Below are 26,357 nucleotides of genomic sequence, written 5' to 3'. Positions count from 1 at the left end.
TCCACAATATATATTCTATTTTTTCACAGAACATTTCCCCACATTGTAAGACAGTCTCCATAATTCTTTTCGATGGCTGTATAATAGTACACCAAACTGCCATGACATCATTAGCTTTGTCACTCTCCTCTTGTGAAATAGTTAGGTTGCTCAGGTCTTCGCTATTCAAGGTGATAAACAATGGAATGAACGTCTTTGTGGATATAGGGTTTTTTTTCTGTTGAATTATTCCCTATGAATCTACATTTAAATAGCCTCCTATATACTTCCTGACGAGAGCACTACGCTGTCCAGTTCATCACATTTCCATGATGCCATCTCCTTGCCAGTGCCCAGCAGGGGTTCTTTCAAAGCAAAAAGCAGAAGCCCATTCGCAAAGCTGACATTGGCTTTAGTGAGACAGGCCATACTGCCAAGTCCTCATCCTTCTGTTTCTAAGACAGCAAATAGGATTTTAACCTCTGTGTTGTGTCTCTTCAAAACAGAGTAATATCTTTTCTCTTTAGAGGTCATGGGACTCGGCAATATGAACGCAGCAGGACCCACCTGGCACATACTTTTTGGTCCACGATCTGATGTCACTACCATCAGAAGGCACTCCCTCTGACCATGTTTATGTTTTCACCTTAATGTGAGATGACAGCATAGTCCTCCTCACCACATGGGAGAAATAAGTTGTTCTCTCTGTTACTGAAGGAGCAGGTCCCTCCGGACAGCTGTAGTAGCAAAGAATTAGTCAAGTTAATACACAGAAGCCTCAAGCAACACTCTCAAGGAGAAAGGAAGTGTAACTTTAAGAGAACTGTTGCTTCTTGCTCTTGTGAGCCATGTTTCTTCAATGAAGGTTTCTTCTTTGATCTGATCATTTCAGGTGAGTGAGTCAACATCAGATAGCCTGGCTTTCTGGGGAGCTGGCTTTGTGTCCTGCCTTCACACTGATGACTCACTCCATGATCTTGAGCCCTGAACACCCCCTGACATTCTCCATTCACGAAACTTGAATCGCTTCACTCTCTGTGCCCATCGGGAAACCACACATGCAATGTGTTTCCCACATTTCCCACTGCTATTGCCCCTGTTTTTCTCCTCTACTGCGTTTGAGTTGTGTTTTAGAAATCATCTAATGCAGGGTCCATTTGCAGAAAAAAAACAACAACAAAACCCAAGTACAGAAATAAACGGATGAAACTACAACAACCCCATTTAGAAAACAAAAGCTCAAGTCCAGGCTTCTACAAAAGGGTTACACTTAAGAACACAGAGAAGCCTAAAAGACAATAACACTTACAGATCCTCACGTGGAGGTCCCAAGCTCACAATGAGCCTTCAAACTGTGGAGTGGGAGCTAGGCTTTGAATCACCCTAAATCCTGGATCTGACTCGGATTTTGACCCCTAAAGAACATTCACTTTCCCATATGCTTGCAACTTCCTGTACACACCATGTGCTCACACACAACCACACACACACAGGCACCCCATAGAGAAAGCAGCTCCTAAGCCCAGCCTGGCATAACTCAAAAAGTGAAACACTACAGGTTTCCCTAAAAAATAATTTCACCAGATATCTCAGTGTTTTCTCCAAAAAGAAAAAAAAAAAAAAAGACATTACTGCATAGTTTCCAAGTGAAATAGTTTTAAATGTCCTACATTTCAGCTGTTCACAGAGGCTAATATTTGAATCCACTTGGGAGACTCTGTCCCCAATTCCAATGCAATCATCATGACCAGCAGGGCCTGGGAGATGTTCGAGGTCATTATTAGCTTTCACCAATTTCGTACAAGATGGACTTACATGACACACGGGTGTGTGTCTGTTTTTACCAAGCAGTTTTTACAGCCTGTCTTAAGCTATCAGCCCAAGCAAGGCCAGTCCTTGGGAAGTCTATGGAAAACCACAGCATGCTTGATGTCTGCATTCATGCATCTTCTCCTTCTTTTATCCTTTTCACTCTTTCTCTTCTGCATTTGACCAATAAATACTGCAAAACATGTTCTGCCTTTACCACCATGAGAAGCCTCAGCTGAGAAGGAACGACCTGGTAAGGTCATGTTCCATGCCCTTTAAATTAATGTTTCAGCCACTGTTCAAAAGCAAAGAGTCAGCCTGCTGGTGCACAGAGAGAGACTGGGTGGTACCCGAGGACTGCAACAAGCATTAGCCCATCAACCTCCTTGGTCAACTGAATAGACACTGAGATAGGAGTAATTACTAGGGAAAAAATCTCCTATTGAAAAGTGGTAAGCACAGCTAGGATAAGAATTAAGGCTTTACACTTTATTTTTTTCCTTTTGCCTGAAATTTTAATATTAAATCAGCAGCATTTTATCATCTTGGCTTTTCATATCCCAGGCATTTGTTTCCTTAGAAACTAAAAGGAAAGGGAAAAAAAGTTACTCTATATAGAAATACATAGTTAGCTTCCCATCCCAAGAATAACCCAACTACTTTTGGCCCTATTTATCAACCTCTCAAAAAAATAAACAAATAAGTAAAACTAAAACAGAGATAAAAGCAATAACAATACATTCTGTGCATGTATAAAATTTTTGTAGACAGAGGTAGTTAAGCTAAAAAGTTTGTGATATTTTACACAGCATACTCACAAACTGAAAACAAATTTTTGATTGCTTATATATTCTGAAGTGTTTCCTGCCTACATATCCTCAGAAGTCCCAGGAGCTTTCCTGGACTCATGGAAAATTTCAAGTTGAGCCATTTTTAAGTTATCCATGAGTGAAAGGGGAAAATAACACACACACACGGAGTTGGAGTTTGAATTTGTTATAAAAGAGGAAAAAAGTTATTTTGCTCTTTTTTTCCCTTTTCTTGAGTTACTCCACAATGGCTCAACATACTTTGCCCAACGTTTTTTTTTATTTTTCAGAAAGAAGAGAATCACCTTTGTGCTAAGCCAAGTATGAACATATTCAGCATGTTCTATACACGCAAGCACCAGGGAATTCTTATGGCAGATCTACACATAACCGTAAAACTAGCATTACCAGACAGAAATCAGATCACACATCATAATGATAAACAACTGCAGGAATAATAAAGCAAGCATGTACTTAGTATCCATCAGCCAAAAAGAATTAGATTTTTTAAATTATTTTAAAATATTTAACAAAGAAACAATCATCTAAAAGGTAGACATCATTTACTGAAATGCAAACACAGCAAAACACTGGCAACTTGGGTACTGACTAGATTTTGCCTTTTCCAGCTGTGATTCTCCAAGAAATACTGCCCCCAAATTGAAAGTATCCGAGATTCTTGGCAAACAGCATCCATGTGGTATCTAGCACAGTCTCGCAATCGTATGCCAATAACAGCCGGGCAGAGAGGTAGAGAAATTCTGGAATGTTTAAAGTAGAAGAGTCGAACAAGTTAAATAGAGGGTAAGGATAAAACTGTTTTGCAAGGAAACACCCCACTCAGAAATTTAGTGACTGGCTTCATTTCATGAATCTCACATAAATATCTGAGGAGATTGCCGACATCCTAATCCAAGAGGGAAAACATGCATTTAAAGAACAAGGAGAGAAGCCAGAACATGAAATAATCGTTTCACTGGACGCTCTCCACTTCAGATACCGTTGGCTGAGATCCCTATTAAGAAGGCACGGAGAAAATGGATGAGAGATACTGCCTAGCCAGGAAGGGAAGAAACTTTGCTTTTATAAATAAACTTGTCATGGAGATAGGCCACACATCAGAAAGGAAAGTGGGGGGGGGGGGGGTACCCGAAAGGAAAAGGAGCCTGAGGTCATGGAGGCCCCCTGTCTCCTATCTCGGTTGGCACAGAAGGGAAAGGGAAACCGAATATTAGCATTGTCTGGCAATGCCATTTTTTCTCACTTCTCATAATATAACTTCGTGAATATGTTTGAGAGAGTGTCTGCTGTTATTGGTCTAATGAGCTAACTCTGAAATCTGAGCTAAAGACAGCTCCCTAGTGGCTGCTCACGGCTCCACAGACCGAAAGGAAACTCCTTTCAGGGGCCCATCAGGGCGAACCACCGCTGACAGCTTGGAACGGCACAGCACACAGATTTATTTCACAGACAGCCACAGACAGGAATTTAGCACCCTGTGCTGGCCTCCTGCTTAGTGGAGAAGGTGTTAAAAGGCAACCATGCAGAGCTCTCCCTTGAACAAAACCCGGTAGCGACTAATCAAGCGGTCACCCGTCCCGGCAGAGAATACCCAGCGCCGCGCCACTGAGCGCCACCAGGGTGCACGGTCTGACAGCTGCTGCAGGGCCCCGAGCTGCCTCGGGAAGCTCTGAAGAGTGTGCGTGACCTTTCAACTTCCGAATTAATTGATTTATAAACAACAGCAAATGTTATTTATTTATTTATGACATCTTGGAATGCCTTCCCGTGATTTGAAGAGATGCATTCCCAGATGCCTGCGGATACATCAGACCCAGTTATCACCGGGGGTTCCATGGATGGATGTCTACAAGGTGTGGATGCGAGTGGGCATTGATGTGGAGATATTAACCTGCCCTCGCCAAAAACGTCCACAAACATATTATTGCCTCCATAAAATAAGCATACAAACCTTGTTTTATGTGTGTGTGTACATATATATATGCACACATATATACATATACATACACATATATATGACAGCCTTACCTTTATATTTGTAGCAAAAATCAGTAACTGCTGCTTCAGACTCTAAGCAAGTGCTCAACGGTTATCAACTTAGCTCTTTACGGATAAAGGCAAACTACATTTATCAAAGCAATTGAAATCACATCCCAGTAACTTGGGGTTGTTCCCAAAGAAACTGCATACAGTTGGTAATATTGTTTATATTGATTAAATTGCTAATCTCACTCTCACTCACGCATGCTATGGTTTCTCAGTTTTAAACTGTGCTCGTGAAACTCCCTTCCTGGGGAGGAAGAGGACACGAACCATTTTTCTTTCATATTTTCTAGGCTGGGAGCAATGCTCTAGTTCCCTTGTCTTAAATTCCATTTTAAATGGCTTTAAGTGCTGTCCTCACCTATTCTATTCCCCATGAAAGTATCTCTTCCGATCACTTCTGTTTCTCCCCACCTCAACTCTTAAAGTTTGCCAATAATAAATACTAATGACCAGACCCTCCCTCGGTCCAATGCTGCAACCGCAGCGATGCGGCAATGCCACAATGCCACAGGCAGAGATGATTCAGCTAAAGCAGCAGTCAGCTCCCCAGCAGGTCTTTAATAAACTGACACATAAGGAAACGTGGGATGGACCACTGACTACAAGGACCCTGACCTAGAACTGGAAATGTATCTTTACAGAATGAAGTCCAAGTCCACATTTACTGTTGCTGCTCTGTGGTACCCTCCCTGGTGTGATTCTCCAGCCCATCAGCAGTCTTAAGGCAACCATGAATTTGGACTTTTTCTTTTAAAGCAACATGTTATCATATTTCAAGGACACCTGCTCAGCCAGAAGCATCGTCACATGGTCGCCCAGGCAAACGCCCACTCTCGTAGCTCCTCGTCCAGAGTGGGGTCATCTTTCCCCACATGGCCATGGTGGTTTTACAAAGGGAGCCCTGAAAGAACAGAAGTTTCAGAAAACTGAGGTGGGGAAAGAAACTTCATCACCTTAGGAAGCCAAATCCATCTGCTCCTGTTCCAAGATGGAAAAGAAAAGATCACGGCCTGTTTATTTTTCTACTTCTCCCACTTCTTTGCAAGCATATCATTTCCCTAAAGTTCTTTGTCACAGATTTTGGTTAAAGGGATGAGATTTTATTTCTGTCCTTGAAGTCAAGGGGGTGGGGGGTGGGGAGAAGAAGCCACAGGTAAGACATACTAGAGAGATTTTCTATGGAAAATTGTCCTTGCTTACGTAAATATGTCTACTAAATATATGTGTGTGTGTATATATATATATATATATATACACACACACACACACTAAAGTTCATGTCATACTATTACAGAGCACAGTAGGATGAGCGTATTTTAAGGGTTGGCCAGTTAGCTCAGTTGGTTAGAGTGCAGCCTTATAACAATAAGGTCTTGGGTTCAGAACACCATACAGGCCAGGGGCAAAAAAAATAAATAAAGGATGAGTTAATTTATATGAAAACAGGGCCTTGTAAGAATACAAAGAAAAATGCAATTGAAAAATAATAAACTTGAAATAGCTGGAAAAATTTGCCTTAGCCCCAAATGAAAAAAGACTCACGTGACTCCTGATACATTCTAAGCTTGCTTCTCTCTTCCTAGGGCGGGTATCTCATGTATAAATCAGGCCCTTTCATTTGTACTAAGTGTGTTTGCATTCTAAGATGAAATCAATTAAGACAAAGATGAAGTGTGAATGAGACGGGCAGATAAGGTTCTTAACTTTTCCACTAACAGACACAGTGGCTGTTTTTATTATGCCCTTACATATGTATGCAGTGCCTTTGAGACATTTCCCATATTTGTGGTGTTTGCTGGATTTCAAACAGGTGGTATAGTGAGGTGCACAGATGAAAGAAAATGTTGTTCCTGTCTCCTCATGCACAGCATGTGTTGTGTACACTCAGAGCATCCCCGTGCCTCTGACCTTTGCTGTGAAGCATTAAACACAGTCTTCCACAGTGCAGGCCTTCCGCTATTCACTCATTAAACAAATATTCATTGATGCCTTCTATGAGTTAGGCATTGTTTTAGATGTCAAGGATACACCAATAAACACAAAAACAAAAAATCTCTGCCCTCCTGTAATTTAGTAATGGGAGTCAAGAAAGGAGATACAGACACCCAACAAATAAATGAGCAAAAATATATAGCTTCCTAGTTGGTGGAAATCATCATGAGGACAATTAAATCAGGAAGGGGTTAGGAAGTGCTGGATTGGGGAGGGATACATCACTGAGGTGACATTTAAGCAAAGCCCCAAAGGACATTTGACCCAAAATTTCACACTGAAACACGCAGTCCAGTGAGCAGACGTGAATTCCCTGATCAGAATGACTTCCCCCTCAGTTCTTATCATTCCAGTCACAGCCAGTGGTGAAACAGCTGTATTTCTCCCCATTTTTCTTCAGAACAGATCGTGCTTTGTCTCATTCTTTCCTCCTCCTTCTCCCACTGGCCTTGCACCCAGGAGTCCCTGCTGTCTTAGAGGTAGTTCCATGATTCCTTTAAGTAACATTTGCTGAGTGTCTGCTCATGCCCAGCACAGTGAGGAAGGAGCTAAGGTGTCACAGGAGCAGCATCTGTTATGTCAAATAGCTCTAAAGCTCTGCCCACCTCCTACCTGCTACTTACTCCTTTCCCTATGAAGGCAGAAACATTCAGAGCATCCCAACTCAGTGCTTGGGACTTTTCACTTCAGACACTTACACCCCTCGCCCCCAAATAGTAAAATGTTGTGCTCCACTTAGGACAATTCTGATTCCCTGGTTTCCTGATCCTCACTACCTAAAATCACATTTCAACTCACTATTAAAAAAATCAAGGCAAGCCACAACAAGAGGACTCCATCCAATCTTGTATTGCAGGTAAGAGAAAAACCTTGTCGATATGAAATCAGACAGTGTAAAATTCTCTCCCAGAGGAATCTGGCATTATTACATCCCCCATCAATCATGGCATTGTTTCTCCAATATCTGTATCTGCTGCAGCATCGGATGTTACCATGTCATCTCAGGCGGTCTCTTTCCTCTGCACCATGGCAGTCAGATACCGTTACAGACAATACCAGGCCCACCAAAGTCTAAACTCTTCCAAAAGATGTAAAAGCCCTTGTTTGTTTCCAACAACTATCAACTCGAAACTCCAGGACTTTAGTATTGGGTGAAATGAAATTTGGCCTATACATTTATGTAGGACCTATACATACATATGAGAAAACTATGAATTTGACATAAGCATATATGGGGAAATGCTATATACATGTTATACTATATGATAGGATCATATATTATGAAATGGCATATACTTTAAATCTTAACTTATCAAAGAACGTCTCCTATTCTGGACATTTTATCTAATGACAGGCAACAATTCTCTCCAGCCCACATTACAGATCTAGGCATTGTTCCAAACATCCAGGATATGATAAATAGATACAGCAATGGACACAGCAAAACCTCTACCTTCTGACTTTCTTTTGGGGGGGAGGGGTAGAAGATTTTTGGGTTTTGTTTCTTCAGATATTCCCCCAACGTGGGTAAAAATTACAAAATCAAACAAGCTTAAATATAAACATTGGCTGAATTTTGAAACTGCCTTACCCCCTTGTACTTTTAGGGAGAAAACATTTCTCTCTCTCTCCTCTCTCTGCATGCGCACGTGCGCACGTGCGCGCGCGCGCGCACACACACACACACACACACACACACACACACACACACACACACACACACACACACAGAAAAGTTGAAGCTTTCCATCTCCCTCAGCTTCTTCCTTTGTCCTTGCCACTGATAACCCAAAGCAAGTGATGTGAAGTCCTCGCCCCGGCCCCTGCACAGACAGCGTCTGCAGTACATTCACCTTATGTACCTTGTTTATAATCCTCTGTAAATGTGCCCAAAAGTCATGAACTACATAATACTAATTCTTATAGGTTGACATATTTCCCTGATCTTTCATGAGCCACATGGGGAAACAGTTTTCTCCTGATCTGAATGAAGAAGAAAAACAGTGATCCTAATCAACCATGTGCCCTTAGTGGCTTCCCTAAACAAATCTGGGAAAGCGCTTAAAGGCTTGGGAATAACCATGACCCCGCTTGATGCACTATAATAACCCTACCTAATTATACTGATATAAAAACTAATTGGAAAGATAGCAAATGTCAGGGTAAGATGCAAATCGTAGGGTGTTAATTGCTGAACAGGTGCTGGAATAGAATTAAATGAGCATTCTGATTAAAAGAGTGAAGGAAACAAATGTGGACCCCAACACAAACTTGGCCATGTGACTTCTCCAGCAGTCCATTCCACCAGGAAAAGGTCACGGTGCTGTGACCTCTGTTTTGTGATGGGTAGGCCAAGAAAACAATAGTGACCACGGAAGAAAAAACAATGTAGCCATAATATCAACAGGGCTTCCAGGGCAGACAGCTGAGTTTGAGCCTGAGACATGCAATGTGTCTTTCCTAAGACACATTTTCTTAGACACATGGACAGGCCTGGATAGACCGAGAATGCATAAATGCTACCTCTCCCCAGCCTCAGGCCATGTCCTTCCACCTTTAGCCAGAAGTTCTCAGACCTGCCCCCACCAGTGCTACCACAGTGCTAAGTGCTACTAGGTGCTCACGACACATTTGTGGGTTGACCGAGTGCTTGATTAATTAACTGACTCAGTAATATGTTTTGCCATCAATAACTTGGGACAGTATGAGAGCAAGGGCATTGGAGTGGGGTGACAGGGAGAATAAACCTGAGGCTCCAACTGCCAGAAGTCAGTCATTTGTACTGCAAACAGTATTTGTTGATGCTCTAGCAATCCAAACTTTAAACTACATACGTAGAGATTTCCTCCTGAGTCTGGAACACCAGTGAAGATACTTCTTCACCAACTCCTGGTCACTTGGTTAAGCCCTTGACCGACCATCATTAAATTTCCTGACACGCAGCAAAGCCTGGACCAATGGAGACAACATTCTTGGGAGAAGACACCCTGAGGGCAGCAGCTGTAGGTGCTGTGCGGTGACAGTAGAGAGCTGCTTCTTAACTCCAACTTGATATAAGCCTTTCCCCACACACAGCATCCTCCCTGCCTCTGCCCTTTTCCGGCCCTGCTCGACCCCCACACCAGAATAAATGCTCTATGTCGAGACCCTAATATTTTCCCCAACACACAACCCCAAATAACCTACAAGGTAATTACTCCATTTCCAGGTAAGATGCCGCAGCTTAAACGTTCCAACACTTCTCCCAACAGTTTGCAGGTCTCTGAGATTTATGACACCTAAACCTAAACTGGTTCTTCAGTGCAGGGAGAGGGAGGCAGCACCGTCGTGCTCTATCTTACTGATGCTCCTCACCCACCCCACCCCAGGGTAGAACAGCAATCTATTTCCTGTGCTGGTTCCACCTGGAACCAGAGTCTACCCCCTTACCCAGAGTCTACCAACTGCACACGATTCTGCCCACTTATACTGGTTTTAGTGATATAGACTAGAGGTAGCAGGGGACAGAGAGCAGCAAAGTTAATTCTTCTAACTCAGACCTATATGTGCTAAAGTTAGAGCACAGACAGTGCTGAACAATCCAGTTTGCATTCATTCATTCATTTTTGTGTTTAACCAGTTTGTCCTCTACTTATACTAGGCAAAAGAAAATAACATGATGTTTGCATTAGACAACGCTCCAACTCAGCAACCCAATTTCAAAGTGCAAACTGAGGGCCTGAATGCTTTAAGAGGGAAAAGTGGCTACAGGAAGCACGGGTGAGATTCCACCTTGTTTATTATGCTTTTATAAGGACGCTGAGAATAATAATAAAACAGGATGGGAAAGAGAAAAGCTTTGCTCCAGCATAGAGATGGGTGGGTAGAACCTCTTCGTTCTTTCCCTTTCTTTGATCCTAAGAAAATCTCACTTTCTGTTGCTCACTTTCTCTTTAAGAAATAAAAATAAACTGTCTCCTGAGTAATGAAGTCAAGACACTTGCCAGTAAAAATTAGTTAAGGTCATCATTTCCCAAGGTCACACGGATTTTAGACAAGATGTCATGTGGGATCACCATTCAGCACATTTAGTTAAATGGTTAAAAATAATAAAAAATAATGACAGTAATGGAGTTATTTTAAAAAAAAAAAAAAGGTACAGAAGTCAGAGAGAAAATGAGAGAACCAGATGTCTGGAAGGAATGCTGGGAAATGCTTAAGAGAAAGATCTCTCCCACCCCCAAACAAAAGCTTCCCCAAAGGTCTTCTGAGACTCACTGTCAGCATCTGAGGCCGAAGCAACATCGTATATTTTTTGTGTGTTTTGCTGTGGGGTTTTCTTACTTTTTTTTTTTTTAAAAAGACACAATAGGCAAAACTATTTTAAAAGGATGGCTGTTCCAGTTGACCCCAAAGCACATATTTCCCCAGGTCCTTTGTGTGTCCGCCTTGTCTAAAGATCCTAAAGACACCAGGAGTTGTGTTGCTCCAGTACTAGATTAGAATAGAAAGAGGCCAGCCCTCCACTCGGTTTTTCTGAAAATCATGCCATCGATTTAAGTGTGGAGATGAGGCCATAAGCCGCCCAGGTTCCAAAGGAAAATCACCGCTTTTTATAAAAGCGAGCATGAACAGGTCGGAGCAAAGAGGCTGCTACTAGATACGAATGATATCTTAGTGGAGACCTGTGTGGCTCTAAAAAAAAAAAAAACCCAGGGATCCACACCCACAGCCTGGCATGGGCTCCAGGTCAGGGAATGTCCCTTCAAAGAGCCAGGTTGGCAGCCAGGCCTGGTCCTTTTTATGGACTGTATGCTACTACAGGCCACAGCTCACCCATGGAACCGAAAAATCCCCTGTGCTAAGGGATGCTTTAAAACTCCAGTGAGGCCAAGCACGACTCAAGTTCCAAGTACTGCTCATTGCCAGTAACAATTAGAACAATCTGAAAATGTTCCTCCCAGAAAAATATGCTCCTTTTTTGTTGTAACAGGGGTGGAAACGCCAGCCAATCTCTTTTGGCACCCAGTGCTATAAGAAGTGGTTTCACTGTGCCCACCTCTCGACAAAAACGCCCTCAATGGGCGTCCTCCAAGGACCGGCTTTGAAAAGGGGTTTCGCGTATCAGGTTAATGCATGCACTTGGCACGGCCCGACTTTCGCACCAAGGCTCTGGGGTGTGGGGTGATAAGAGCCAGGTTCTGTTTGTTAACGATAAGGCAATTATTTCTGTTGGTACTTCATGGAGAAAGAAAGAAAAAAGTCTTACAGCAAAGATTCAAACAAGGATCCCTTGGGAGACAACGGAACTCGTAGGTTGGAAAAGTTTTTTTTTTTTTTTTTTCCTTTGCAGGAGCAAACAAATGGGCCATTGAGAGCAACAGAATGGCTAAGGCTAAGTTACCGACGGACACGCTGTCAGCTGGCTCCTGCGAACGCCCTCGACAACTTAGGGAGGGTGGAGAGACAGAAAAAAGACAGACCTAAAATGTGAGCAAAGGAAAAAGAGAAAAGGATGAAAATGCGAGAAAGAGGAAAGAAAGGGAAGACGCTGGAGAGAGAACCCCAGGGGGTGATGTGTCCTTGGTAACGCTACCCACGTGTTTGGAGATTGAAGAGGTCCATGAACTTGGATGGGTAAACATGACATCTTTATTTTCACTGACCCCACAAAGTTTAGCATTTCCTTCCATTTTAAATGTAGACCATCAATGGGATTCATGGCAAAAAAAAAAAAATGGGCTAAGAACCCCAGCCACTGGAAAGGTTATCAGGCATCCTCTCACTTTGCAGGCAACACACTATTTCACAAGAGAGGTGTGCATGATTTTCAGCCTGGAAAGAGATCCTTCTGCTTATTCCCCAACCCGGGCTCTCTGCCTTTCGGCCAAGGCTTCCTCACTTTCCCTGGAACTTGTTCATGTGCAACTCGTTTAGGCGTCAAACACCAGGGAGATTTCAGGAGGTATTTCTCAAGGTCACCACATTTGATTAACAGCTGAGAGTTAGTGCCACAGCTCTGCAGGTCAGGTCCAACACGACCACTTTGCTCAGCTGGTTCCCACTAAGCCTGTAAAGCTCAAAAAACTAAAAAGAAAAAAAGGTAGGCTGTGATGCCCCAAAGAAGCATGGTCTTTGAGGCCTCATTTTTAGTTTCCTACTGGGGAGGGGTATGCCAAAGAGACCAAGATATTCTACAGACAGAATAGGTCTCAGTCAAAACAACTGGCCTCTACTTGTCCCTCTATGTCTGCAGAATTACGTCACAGGATCCAATTCCATGGAACTATAGTCCTGCCGTTAGGGTGGACTAGCAGCACCCTGCATTCAATAGACAATCGGCCGCATGACCTATGGGGTAGTCCGCTATTACAGCCCTTTACAGAGGCGGTAGGGAGACGCTGAGCCTCTAACCTTGGAATTCTGGCCTCGTGTTGTGGCATCTCAGGCCTGCCTGACCCAGCTGACAGAGCCATGCAGAGCCACAGATGGCTCTTTCTTCTGCGCACTTAGGTCTGTCACAGCATCTGGTCTTTTTCAGACGCTTCTACCCCAAAGCCATGGCAGGGAGACCTTACTCCTTAACTTGGGGCTCCTTTATCCTGGACAAAGTTGGAAATCTTGAGAATGGGTATCCCACTCCAAAAACACCAGCTTTGCCAGGGGCTAAGAAATGAGGAGGCAGCTGCCTTCAGAGTGGCTCCAGTTTTGAACAAAGTCAAGCACACCTCTCATGAAAGAGAGAGAATGTTGCAAAGAACAGGGGATGGCTTCTCGAAGAGGTCCTTGTGTGACCACAGCTCTGCCTTCCTGGAGCAAAGGAACTCTGTTTCTACCTGACAGAGTCCAGAGGGCTCAGAGGATGAGGTGTGGGCCAGCAGGGCCAGCACAGGTCAGACAAGAGGATGGGGAGGATGTCAAGCAAGATGCACCCCGAACAAAACCACACACTGGCTTTTCTCACCGTCTAGTCCATTTGCTTCCAGTTTCCATGATGGGAATTAGACAGTTGCTTTAAAAACTCAGAAGCCACCATAAAAATAGAACATTATTGCTTCCTGTCATGACCAAATATTAAACACAGTGCACACCTAATGACTCTATCCCTACCCAGGGAAGAAGCTTTATGAACAATAAAATCCCAGCAGACTTCCACTGTTTGGGTTGGGAGGTCTCATTACGGACTCAGTGATCCAGTACAATTTACAAGCTCAACGGACGCCACTTGAAGTGCAAACCACCAACCTGGGTCATAAATGGGACACCTACAGTGAAATCAGCATTTCAGGAGATGAAAAAGAAGAAAGATGCATGTTGCTAAAGGAAATGCTTCTGCCTGCCTTAGTGGGATTCAAGGCTGGACACCCCACTGGAAATGCTAGGCAATGCAGAGGGAGGAAGGTAGACCCCCACACAGAAAGCAGGCAGTAAGCGGAAAGGTGAGCAGGGGAAAGATGGGTGAAAGGGAAGCCAGGGATGCAGAAGGGGGATTCTTAAGCCTGCCATCCCTTTTTCCATGTAGGTTGGATCTACATGACATCAAACTTTCCAAGTCAGGTTTGTTTTTTAAAAGTTCATTAAATTATCCAGATACAGGTCTAAAGGGGGGGTTATTTTCATGTGGGGACCCAACAGCTGCATGACAAAACTCATCAGCCACTGTCGGTTGACGCGGGCAGGCATCAAGCAGACCTAGCGGTTACACGGAAGTCAACCCTGGCTCTGGTTCAAACGTCAGCCCCAACCGAGAGGGGAGATTGGAGCTCCTCCTTTACCTTTAACTCTGTGCAATTTATCACTCGAGCTTAAACAGTCCCACATGTTGGAAGCGCTGGAGAGGGGACTCAGGGCACGCTGAACAAAGGCTTTTAGGGAAGTCAGAACGAAAGTGAACAGGAGATGCGCCGTGGACACTAAGCAAAAGCAATCCAGGGGAGGTGACAAGTCCATAAAGCAGGGTCTAGACAGAGCATGAGAGGTGACAGAAAGGGAGGGAGGAGACAGGATGGCGGGGGCGTCTGGAAGGAGAAACTGACACAGAAGAGGGGAGATGCTGGTGGCTCTCAGTCATGCTTTCTGCTCACCTGCCTGCCTTTTAAATGAATCTCCTGAGTGTGAATCAGCTTCTGCAGGGGCCAGAAGGCAAAGATGGTGAGCCCCACGTAAAGGCAGGAAACCCTCTGAAAGAGAGGAGCTGCAGCCGGAGCTGACTGGCTCTGGGGACACACATCCCCTCTCCTCCCCTCCAAGCGTTGTGAGGCAGCCAGTACTTTATTCTTCAGATAAGAAACAGATTCAGGTAGGGTTGCCAGATGAAATACACAATGCCCAGTAAATTTTAAATTTCAAATAAACAATGAATCATTTTTCAGTATAAGTATATACCAAATATTGCATGGGACAGACTTATACTGAAAAATGATTCGTCCTTTATCTGAAATTCAAATTTAACTGGGACACGCTTATAAAAATCATTCACGTGCATCTGATACTTCAATGTAACTGGGCATCCTGTATTTGTATCTGCTAAATCTGGCAACTCTAGATTGAAGGAGAGGGAGGGAATGGATGGATGGATGGATGGATGGATGGATGGATGGATGGATGGATGGATAAACAGAGGGCAGAGGAGTCAAACTAGCTCTGATGCCAGATTTTACTACAGTCACCATCATAGTACAAAAATAATAGCCAGTTTGAGTCCTCGGCCTGCATGTTGTCAATCTGTGCCCTGTGTGTACCTTACTTCTTCTGAAGTCAGAACATGCCTTTTGCACAGAAGAAACTGGCTACATACAAAATTAGCAATGACAGTGAAATAAAATGCCATCAGTCTCACCCATGGCTCACGTTGGGAGGTGAAAACTCCCAGAAACCTTCCGTCCGGTTAGAAGCTTTGCAATTCAGTAACAACCTTTTCTACATGAATCCTGTTGTTTCTTCTGTTCCTCTTCTTGTATAGACCACCTTAGTTTTATCCCGAAAGCTAGAGACCCTGTCTCTGATCCCAGTTGAGACTTTGGTTTGCTACCCAGTTCCTGAAATATTCAATCTTCAGTTGGGTTTTCACCTCTGAAATGTGGAATGGCAGCCTGGGTATGTGGCTAAAATGTGTCGTGGGCATGGCCTTAAATTAGTCAGGAATATGTGCTACGCAAGTGTGCATAACACAAAATCTCACCACTTGTCTCTATAGAGACCCACCTTGGGGCTTCATGGAAGGGCTACATGTGAGCAGCACTGTTCAAGGTGCAGTGGCCCCCAGCCCTAATCTTACCACCACCTTGCGAGTTCTCTTCTTTTAATGTCCTGGCCTCTCATGGGCCTTAGAAAATGGAGGTATTAGCACCAAACTGGTGGCCTGAATGCAATGGTTCCATCCCTACAAATTCCTCCATCATCTCAGTGAGATTAAGAATTTCTCCCTTATTCCCTTCTCAAAAGTTCCTGTTCTATGGGAGCAGCTGCAGCTCTGGCTCCGTGGTGGACTTGAAGGAGCTGGGAAAGTTTGCTGTCACTGGAAATTTTGAGTTTTAGAATAAAACCTTCCTGGAGGACAATCACTTCACGAATCACCCAGTCCAGATGGATGAAATGCTGATCCCTTGTGGATTTGGATCTGGGCTGGCTGGCAGGCTTGAGCCTCTCATCACTCAATCACTTTCCTTTCTGATCAAATGTCCCCTCCAATTGAAGCTCTAGGTCAATGTGTAGAGCCAAGCGACAAGGAACAATTCTTGCAAAATTTCAATTAACAAACGAGTCAGCTAGTCAAGTCCTAGTGGGTAGAACTCTAGATCTGCAATTCATTGCCGGGCACTTCCTTCTGATCTCCTAGGGCTGTGTGTCACATTTCCCAACCCTGTGGCCTGTTAGTTTCTTGGCTGAGTCAAAAATAAACCCAGAAGAACTTACCCAGCCCTCTTTACTCAAATGGGAAAAAAATGAAAATAGCTGGAAGTTCTAGAAGGTTCTCCTTGGGTAAATATGTAGTCTTGAAAAAAAAGAAGACTCAACATCACAATTCCTTGAACTTGTTAAGACAAGTGAACAGATATGATGTTGATTGGGGGGGTGGGGGAGGGAGGAATTGGTAAAGAAACATGAAAATTAGCTACATTGTATATTGATAAATTAAAATTTTTTTTAATGTAGTCTTAAAATCTTTCCCAAGCTCTAGGACCTTTGTTCCTCCCAAAGCCAGCTAGCTAAGCTTGGAAAGAGATACGTTTTCTGAAAACAAATACCTGTTTCTTATCAACAGCACAGCACAATTTCAGAGTGCTGTTCTACTTCTCTTGACTCCTCCACTTCCTGGCAAATCTGCTGTTTAATCACATCACACAACTGTATAAGGAAGAAGCTGGAGGTCGGAGCATACCAGTATCTGTTCTGAATAACCCCATACATTCAGTTGGTTCTCTGAGTCTCACGGGGAATTGATCCAGAGGACTTAGGTGAGCACCTTGAATGAGAGAGTGAAAACAGTGGTGAACCAGTTTTGGTCTTTCCTCCTCTTTTATTAAAAAATACTTACAAATGGCTTGTGCTGGCCTCAGAGTTTTCTGCTTTCTCACAAACATCCAGGCTACTAAAAAATTCACAGATTGCCAGATGGTATAACGACAGCTCTTTGGAAAGGATCTGAGCTTCTGAGTGAACAAAGGGGACGTGTACTCACGGGGACAAGTGGTGACATCAGCAAAAACTTTGGAGTGGTGGGTGTGTTGGGGGAAGGGAAGCAAGGTGTGGGGAAGGGAGAAAATGGACCTCTCACCTCCAGTGACTGAAACTGGAGTATTTAGCAGGAAAACTGACTTCCTAATAGGTCCCCACTTTCATTCTCCATTTTCCCATCCGTCCTCAACGTTCTCTCTCTCCAAAACATCAAACCGAGCATGAAACTGCACTACTCAAAATCTTTTGATGTTTTCCATCGTCAACATAATAGTCAAAATACTTTCGCATGGACAGATAAAGCCCTCTGAAATATGGACCCACACAGTCTTTCCAACTTCTCTCACTGTCCGCCTTCACACATATCCATGTACCTCTAAACTGTGAGCAGAGTTAAGAAATTATCTTCTTTCCACATGCCTCTTCCGACACACTTGCCTCCAAGAATGCCCTTGGGACCCCCTGCCCATGTCTGAGTTAGAGCCGTCACCCTGCCTACCTCTGCCAAGATGAAGTCATCTCCGCCCTTCGGATCTTCCGTAGACTTAATTTTTTTATGTCTTTTATGGCATTTTTTGCATGCTACATTGCATCACAGCTATATTTTCACGTTCTTTGCTGCTCCACCTTCACTCTAAGCTCCTGAGGGGAACACTTTGTGTCTACTCAATCTTATAATCCCTGACATCACCTTGCAAAGTCCATGACATAATGGCCCCTCAATAAATATTTACTGAATAAATAAGGACTCATTCTGCTTCACAACCCTAGATATCTATTCCTGGCACTTTTTTGTACCTACCTGCCACTGGGAGTAAGATTACTAAGCAGTTGTCACATACAAGCATTACAGGAAAGGTCCTATATGAACCAGCAAAGCACTCAGTACCCCAAACTCTTCAACACTTAGCAGTCAAAGGTTAGTCTGTCAACTAATATTTACTGAGCATCCATAGTGCCCAAGCCACTGCATAGACACAATGGGAGATATAGGATAATAATTGTTAAGACTTTTCTTAAAGCATCTATTCTGTCATGCACTGTGTGGGCACTTTACATACATCAGCATCTCTAGTACAACAACTCAAGGGGAAAGGTAGCATTATTACCACCACCACACAGCTGATAAATATTGGAGTCAAGACTTAAATGACATGCGGTGTCTGACATCTGAGAATAACAATACAGTTGGTACTGGAAGGCAAGCACAAATAGGTAAAAAGATAACAATATCCACACATCCAAATGAGACCAAGCAAGGGGAGAGATGGAGGGGGGCGGAGGAACGAGTAAAGGGTCATGAAAATCAACTACAATGTATATTGAGAAGTTAAAATAAAATATATAAAATATGTTAAAAAATTAAAAAAAAAAAAAAAACAAGACCAAGCGCATGTGATAAGTGTCAAATGCAAAGACCTGGGCTACAAGAATTGATACCTCTGAGGAGGTAGAATCTAAGCTAGGTCTTGAAAAAGAAATAGGATTTATATTGAAAGCAAGCTTGGGATGGGTTTTCCAGGTAGAAATGGTGTGTACAAGTGAGAAAAGAGGAAATATTAAGGATCTGTGCGATGGACCAGGAGACATTCATGGAGAAAGAAACGGCAGGACTAGAAAGTTGGAACCTGTCTACCACCCCTCACTTGGTCTGCAGAGTACTTGCCCTAGTTTGAAAACATTTATTTGTGATTAAGCTGCATGCTCCATGAGAACAGGAGCCTGCTCTGTTCCTTGCTCATTTCTCACCACCAGGAATTCACAAATATCTGCTTAATAACTGAACAACACAAGGAATTACTAAGCGAATGAATGACAGAATAGATCAGTTTATAGAAGACTAAGCTAGTTTGTGTCCAATCCTAAAGCTCTGCAAGTCTGGGGAGAATGGTCAGCCTAGTACAGTAAGTATGACTCTTAAAACCTAACCCAGTGACTGAAGTGAACACCCTCACTTTGCGGCACCTCCTCTTTAACCATGAGGGGGAGAGCCACTTCCTCGAAGGAAATTTTGCCTTTTATTTATTTGTTTTACTACTTGGCTCAAGCTGGCATCCAGTGAAGAGCTTCCACCCACAGGGACGTTTCTTCTAGACTAGAAAGTAGCAGAGTCCCTTCTCCTACCTGAGCCTCCTTGAAGTGACCGAGAAAGTGGCAAAGGTTTTGTTAGGAAACAAAGGAGGGAGGAGACGAGAGGAGGATGCACTCGCATTGGATAGGTAATTTGTATTTTTTGGTGAGAAAATCTAAACTCTCCCTGAGGGAATAAAATTTTCTCTTAAAAAAAATAGCCTGAGGCCAGGCTTTTGTATCCTCTTCACAACACTGGGCTCCACCACACTGGAGATAAGGGGTCTGGGCAGAGGAAGCATCTATATTAATATAGCTCCTGTAAATTATGGATGGTGCGTCAGCATGCCTGGCACCCAAACCTGCGCCCTCAGCTAGAATCTGAGAACTCAGAGCTGGGAGGTAACATAAAGGTCACCCATTAACCCACTGTACTTCATTTTACAGATAGGGAAACTGAGCCTCCGAGAGAAGCTTGTGACCTATGTGACTCAGACCTCTAGTTGGTGAATGATCTGGAGCCAGAAGCAAGTCTCAAACAGTTCTAAATTCTGGGAAACTTTTCCATCTACTATACTCAAAATCTTCCTCTCTATAACTTCTACCCATTGAGTAACTTCCATTTCACCACTGAAACTGGCCATGTGACCTTGGCTGAGTTACCTAACTCCTTAGGACTGATTATTTTCTTCCATAAAATGGAGATTTTTATTAACCATTAAAGATTAAGAAGATTTAATTAGCACGAATTGCTTAACACAATGCCCAACATACAAGTGCCAATTAAATGTTACATAAATGTTTATTACTGGTCTTATCTATCCTTCTCAGAGCCAGAATTCTTCATTCAGGGCGTGTCGCTATGCATAGATCTGGTTTGCCCATTTCTAGAGAAAGGCAGGGAGGGGCCTAGGACAGCAGGAATATGCTGGACGCACACCTCACCTAGAGCTCAACCCCCGCTACTACCCAAATACTGTCTAGTCTAAAAGGGACAGTAGGATTAAAAGCAGAATCTACACCACAAATCAAGAATAGATCGATATGTAATTAATTTGATAAATTAACAAAAAGAAAAACTCCAAGTGTTCAGGATGGATGCAATATTCTCTAGCACGCATGACAGTTTGGTAAAGTGCTTAACTACCCCACAGTTGTTCTCTAAAATTCCCATCCACAAATAGCACTTCACTGGAGTTAAGTGATGAGAGAGAGAGACAGACAGACAGACAGACAAGAAGTATGCCCAGAGGAAAGAGGATCCAAACACATGCTTCGATGGAACCAGGTGGTCCATGAGGCAGAGAGAGGCAGGAAGAGGTTGTGCGCATGGCAGGGGCAGGTAAGGAGGTGAGAGCCACCGGTGAAGGTGCTGACCAAGAGGGCAGCAGGAGAAAAGTTCACTTAAAACAAAAGTCACAGCTGTTAGGATGGCTACTGTTAAAAACAAGCAACAGCAAAACAAAACAGAAAATAAGCACTGGTGAGGGTGCGGGGAAATTGGAACCCCTTTCTGCGCTGTTGGTGGCAGTGGGGTGCAGGTGGGGAATGGTGCAGTCGCTGCGGAAAACAGTTTGACAGTTCCTCAAAAAATTGAAAATAGAATTACCATAGGATCTAGCCATTCCACTTCTGGGTATACACCAAAAGAACTGAAAGCAGGGGCTGAAACAGATACATGTACACTCGTGTTTGTAACAGCTTCATTACCAACAGGCAGAAGGTCCAAGCAGCCCAGGTGTCCACTGCCAGATGAATGGATAAACAGGTGTGGTATATCCAAGGGCTTGTCAAAAGGTTCGTGGAAAGGCTTGTATTATCTTTTAATTCTATTTTTCCATGAACTTTTTGAAGTACTCTCGTATATACAATGGAATATTATTCAGCAATTAAAAGGGAGAAAATTCTGACACATGCAACAACGTGGAGAAACCTTGAGGACATTATGCTGAATGTAATAAGCCAGTCACAAAAAGACAAATACTATCTGATTCCACTTACATGAGGTCCCTAGAGGAGTCAAATTCATAGTGACAGAAAGTTCAATGGGAGTTGCCAGGTGCCGGGAGGAGGAGGTAGTGAAGAGTTGTTTAAGAGGTGAAGAGTTTCAGTTTTACAAGATAAAAAGAATTCTGTGGATGGACAGTGGTGATGGCTGCACAACAATGTGCATATATTTAATGCCACTGATCAGCACACTTGAAAGTAACTAAGATGGCAAACTCTATCTTATATATATTTTATCACAATTAAAAAAAACTTTTTTTTGAAGAAGATAATGTCAGGAAAACCCCTCATGGGCAACTAAACCCCAGATATTTTTGAGTAAACATTTTGAATAAGGGCCATACTGTTGTTTGTTTAGCTTCTTGGCAAAAAAAATAAATACAAACATCAACATTTAAAATGGTTCCCTTGGGAACAGAGTTCAGAAATATATGAGACCAATGTCTCAAGACCAAAGACTGGGATATTTGGCATGTGAGAAATGGGCTGGACCTGCATTTCTAATAGAAATTACCTTAACTATGTGTGCACAGACAGGGGCTGCCTACAAAGACTCAAGGAATCTTGCCCTCTCTGCACATGTGACTTTTGTATGTGGCTCTCAAGGACTGGAACAGTAATAGATCTCCTTCCTTCTCTCACATCAGTGAGACAGTCCCTAAAATTGTGTTCCCTTGGACCACCAGGCAATCCTGAGCCCCAGAGACACAGTGGATATTCAGAAGCTTCCAGACAGAGACGAGAGTGTGGAGACAGCACAGCCCATGACAAACCAGGCTGAATTAGAGCTTCCCTCTGAAACCACAAATGTAAATCAGTTTGAGCGTTCTTATTTTTATTTACCACACAGGTCTTTAGAGACAAGATCTAGGCTGAAGACTTCAGTAAGGATCACGTTCCATTGTTTTTGTTTTGTTCTATTCTGTTTGGGATTTTTTCTGAATAGGGACTTTGAATTTTTACACTAAAAATCAGCAAACGCTGCTCCCGCCCCATGCACGCACACCTCTGTACACAGAAGGCAGCTCTCCTCAAAGCCCTTGATTCCCCCTCAAGTCCTGCTGGGCTGTGGGTTGGCCTGGCTTTCGGAGAGCGGTGTGATCACCCAAGGATTCACAAAAGCATACTGAAAAGACCAGTGAAAATACGCAATAACTTTATGTTTCTAGAGAGATCAAGGCAGGGAGTAATTTAGCAGGAAAAAAATCCAAGTCTGGGACTAAGTCTTGGGACATGGAAAACTAAGTCCCTGAGGGTGGATCCCCTATTGTGAATCCCAATGGTTTGCAATGAAGGGGTCAGAAGGTAGTAAAAGCCGTTTTTCATATTTCAAGCAGTCTACTGGAAACTAAGCATCTGCCTGGGATGTGGTCACACGGGCTCACTGAAAAGTCAAGTTGTTTTGTGTTTGAGCTGGAGGCCTCTCCAGCCAATGTGGTAACACTGGTTGTCTCAAACCCATCAGACACTCAGGTCAGCCACTGATGACATCAAGGGCATATCTGAGATGAGATTTTTTCCCTTCCCATTTGCTATATGTCTTTGATTTATAAAAATGGAATTACAGCTAGATTAATACTTCTTCATTGCAGTTTGGAAGGCAAAACCTTGCACAACCCTGGGTTCACCAAGGAATAAATGAAAGGGATCCTTGGTGGTGAAAAGTTTAAGAACCACTCTTGAAACTCCCCACCCCCCACCCTGAACACGCACCATTCCAAGGGAATAAACAGGTTTCCCTTGAAACAGAGTGGAGCATGCCTGTTGTGGGAGAAAACAGAAAGAGAGACTGTGTAAATTAACCGCATCTGGTAAGGCTGGGAGAGAAGGGGAGGAGATAATTAGCTGGCATTATAGGAACAAGGGCAAAGAAAAGAGTTCTATATTTACTCAGAGGAAATCCAAAATAGACTGCTTTGCACCCATTTGGTGCTTGTGAGAGAACTCAATACCTCCAAGTTGGCAGACGTTCAATCCGGGGACCAGATGCACAGCTCAGCCAAAGACCTGGATGACACAAAATACCCTTCCCACCTCCAGCAAATGGAAACCTGACTTAATGCCGTTTTACTTCTGCAAATGAAGCCAAGAGGGCTAAGGTGAGGCCAAAAGGCATTCGGGAGCAATAAGACCAGGTTTCAGTGAGGGAATGATCTCTTCAAACAAAAGCCCTACAAATGCATCTGTTTATAATAAAATGAGTTCTCTTAAAACCTGATACTGGTCAATTTACGGTACCCTTTGGTATGTATGTTTCCACGTGTAGACGTGCAACATTTCGGAAGTAACGCATATTTCATGTGATGCACAGACATTACTGGGCTGTTTTATTGTGCACAAGATAGTAAAAATAAATGCCACAGTCACATAAAACTCCATACTATGCAGCCAAGATACAATTTCCACCTTTTCAGAAGAATTTAAGGCATTCTAGCACAAACTACGAAGATAGCTAACATAAAAATCTTTTCTCTCTGTAGATGCAGACACTAGTTCTTTTGTACATGTAACATATGTATTACATAGGAAGAAAACATAAGCATAATTGTGCTTTATCCACGGATGCAGTTATATATAGTTGTTTAAAGTAAGAACTGCTGCTAAGGGCAGAGTTATTAGGACATGTGCCTGGGAGAGGCAAGGTACAGGTTAGCATTTATGGGTTTGCAAACAGTTCTAAAGCTGGTTTATGGGGTGTTTATTACAAGAAAAGATGTAACAGTCATGAGGTGAGAGTGCCTTCTTGAAAGGGGGGTTAAAGTTGATGCAAAGGACTAGATGAAGGTTGTTGAGCTCAGTCCACATGCAGGAAACACAGGACTTGGGTCTGGACTGCTCTCCTGGGCTTCCAGGTCCCTGGAGGAGCCCTTGGGCATTATGGGAGGTGGGGAAACACCACATGCAATCAGCAGATCCAACCCATCAATTAAGACAGAGAATGTGCTGGGAGAACCAGGCTCTGGTGGGGAGAGGAGCACAATCTAGAAGGGTCCCTGTGTTCCAGTGCCAGCTCTGCCCCAACCAGCTGTGTAGCTGTGAGCAAGTCAGGTCACCACTCTGGGTTCAGTTTTTTCATCTATAAAATGAATGATCCCACAGAGCCCTTGCAATTCTGTATACTTAAGCGTCTTTGCACTTTCAGAAAAACCAGAGAAACCCCAAAGAGCTCCCTAAAATGCAGCTCACCTAACCTCCTAAAATCGCAAAGGCACCATACACACCCAACAAACATTTTCTATTTGCCTATCATCCTCCTCCAGTCATCTCAGACAGCACTGCAAAGCTGCCACTGATATTTCAGTAGCCTCCTGAAACAAACAGCAGCAGGCAGCACCCTTCAACCCATCATCATTGCATCGAAGAACAGAGATGCTGAGAGCTTTGTCCAAGGTCAGAAGCTAGGACAGGATCAGAATTCCCGCCTCCTCGATTCCTAAGGCTATGCTGTACTTTGCACGAAGAAACCAAGCTGGCTTTCTGGGAAGAATGCCAGAGGTTCCATTCTCCCAACTGAGAATTCGTTGGAATATTGGAATAACAACTTTGGAGACTGTGGTCTCTCCAATCCATTTCAGGACCTGGCTAGAAACACGAAAACCCAAAGAAAGAAGCAATAGGGAATTCTTCCGTTTTTTAACGAAAGAGAAAAAATTAGGGGTGGGAATATGGGGTTTCTTAAAAATTACGTGATTGCTGGAAGTTAATTTGGTATTTCTTCATTGGTTTGTAAGTCCTGTTCCCAATCACAAAAACAGACAGCTGAGGAGGATACCTAAATCACATTTCAGTGAATTAGCATCTTGTCCCAAAGAACCTTTCCCGTTCTGAATATAACACAGAACCCAGAATGCAATCTTCTGTGGGAGAAAGGAATCTCCCTCAATGCAATAGAGAGCTTGTCATAATCCCCTAAACCATAATCTAAATTGATAGTCTTCAATCCCAGTAGAAATTGCCAAGAATGTAGAGGCTGCTACTTAACTTGGGGTGCACTGCTTCTTCTAGAAAACTGATTGAGACCATACCCTGTCAGCTAGGAGAGGTGGCATCCTTCACCATTCACACTCCTTATTAGGCTAAAGTTAGTGCACTTGGAAAAGAACTCACCACAGATTTAGAGACACATGTTCCAAAAGGAAGGCTCTGACTTCTTCCAAGAAAGGCCATCCAGGCACAAGAAAACCCTTGTTGGACTAGATTAATTCCTTGAAGATAACATAAAACCAACCTTACAGCAAAGCCCCAAGTGATCACTACTCAGAGCTGAAATTCATGATGGACAGAAACCAAAAATGATCTAAAAATCACTTTTTCCCCCTACCTGTCGATGATGACAGGGTCTGAAGGAGTCTCATTTCTGTTTCCACAGCTTTTCTTTTCACAACACCGACTGCAGATCAGGAAAGAACCAAAAGAATGAAAGATTTGTTAGATCAAGAAAATATAAAGAGCACACCACATAAGAATGTTCACAAAAAATGAATATGTACAAGGTGGCCTCCAACTACAAGCTGCTTGAGGGCAGAATTTGTGACCATGTTTTATTAAAGAGCAAACAAATAAAACACTGAACCTGAAGCCAAAATACACTCATTCGAATTCTCACTCTGTGACTTACAAGCTGACTGATTCTCAGCAAATCACAACTTTCCCTAGAATGATATTTGTCATCTGAACCATGGATGGTTGGATTTTGAGACCTACAAGGTCACTTCCAGCCTGTTGTTCAATGGCTTTATGATTGCATGTTTTAGGTCTTTGTGTCTCAATAAATATTTGAAGAAAGAGGGGGAAGGAAATGTGTAAAATAGACCACAAGTAGCTGTCTTGATTATTATAAACCTTATTTACATAACATCTTTCTCCAGAGGACTCAGTGTACTGTATAAACATGTATTCATTCACTCATTTCTATCGTTTTCCCAAGATGAAGAAGGAAGACCAGAAATATGGTGTACATTTTAAAAT

General features: G+C 43.1%; 1 protein-coding gene across 5 annotated transcripts in view; it reads right to left on the bottom strand.

Annotated features, from left to right (window-relative positions):
* Window positions 1-26,357, bottom strand: part of EBF2 (EBF transcription factor 2) — a 180,941-nt gene that overhangs the window by 144,528 nt on the left and 10,056 nt on the right. For 4 of the 5 annotated variants that reach the window (XM_063085496.1, XM_063085499.1, XM_063085497.1 and 1 more), the window contains exon 6: window positions 25,711-25,779. The exons of the other annotated variant lie outside the window; for it this stretch is intronic. In XM_063085496.1, coding sequence (XP_062941566.1) covers window positions 25,711-25,779 — 69 coding nt within the window. The remainder of the gene's footprint in view (window positions 1-25,710; window positions 25,780-26,357) is intronic. 5 annotated transcript variants of the gene reach the window in all.

The sequence above is a fragment of the Cynocephalus volans genome, chromosome 2 (assembly GCF_027409185.1).
Source record: "Cynocephalus volans isolate mCynVol1 chromosome 2, mCynVol1.pri, whole genome shotgun sequence".
Lineage (NCBI taxonomy): Eukaryota > Metazoa > Chordata > Mammalia > Dermoptera > Cynocephalidae > Cynocephalus > Cynocephalus volans.
The sequence above is the reverse complement of the archived record's forward strand: the minus strand, read 5'-3'. Positions and strand labels throughout refer to the sequence as shown.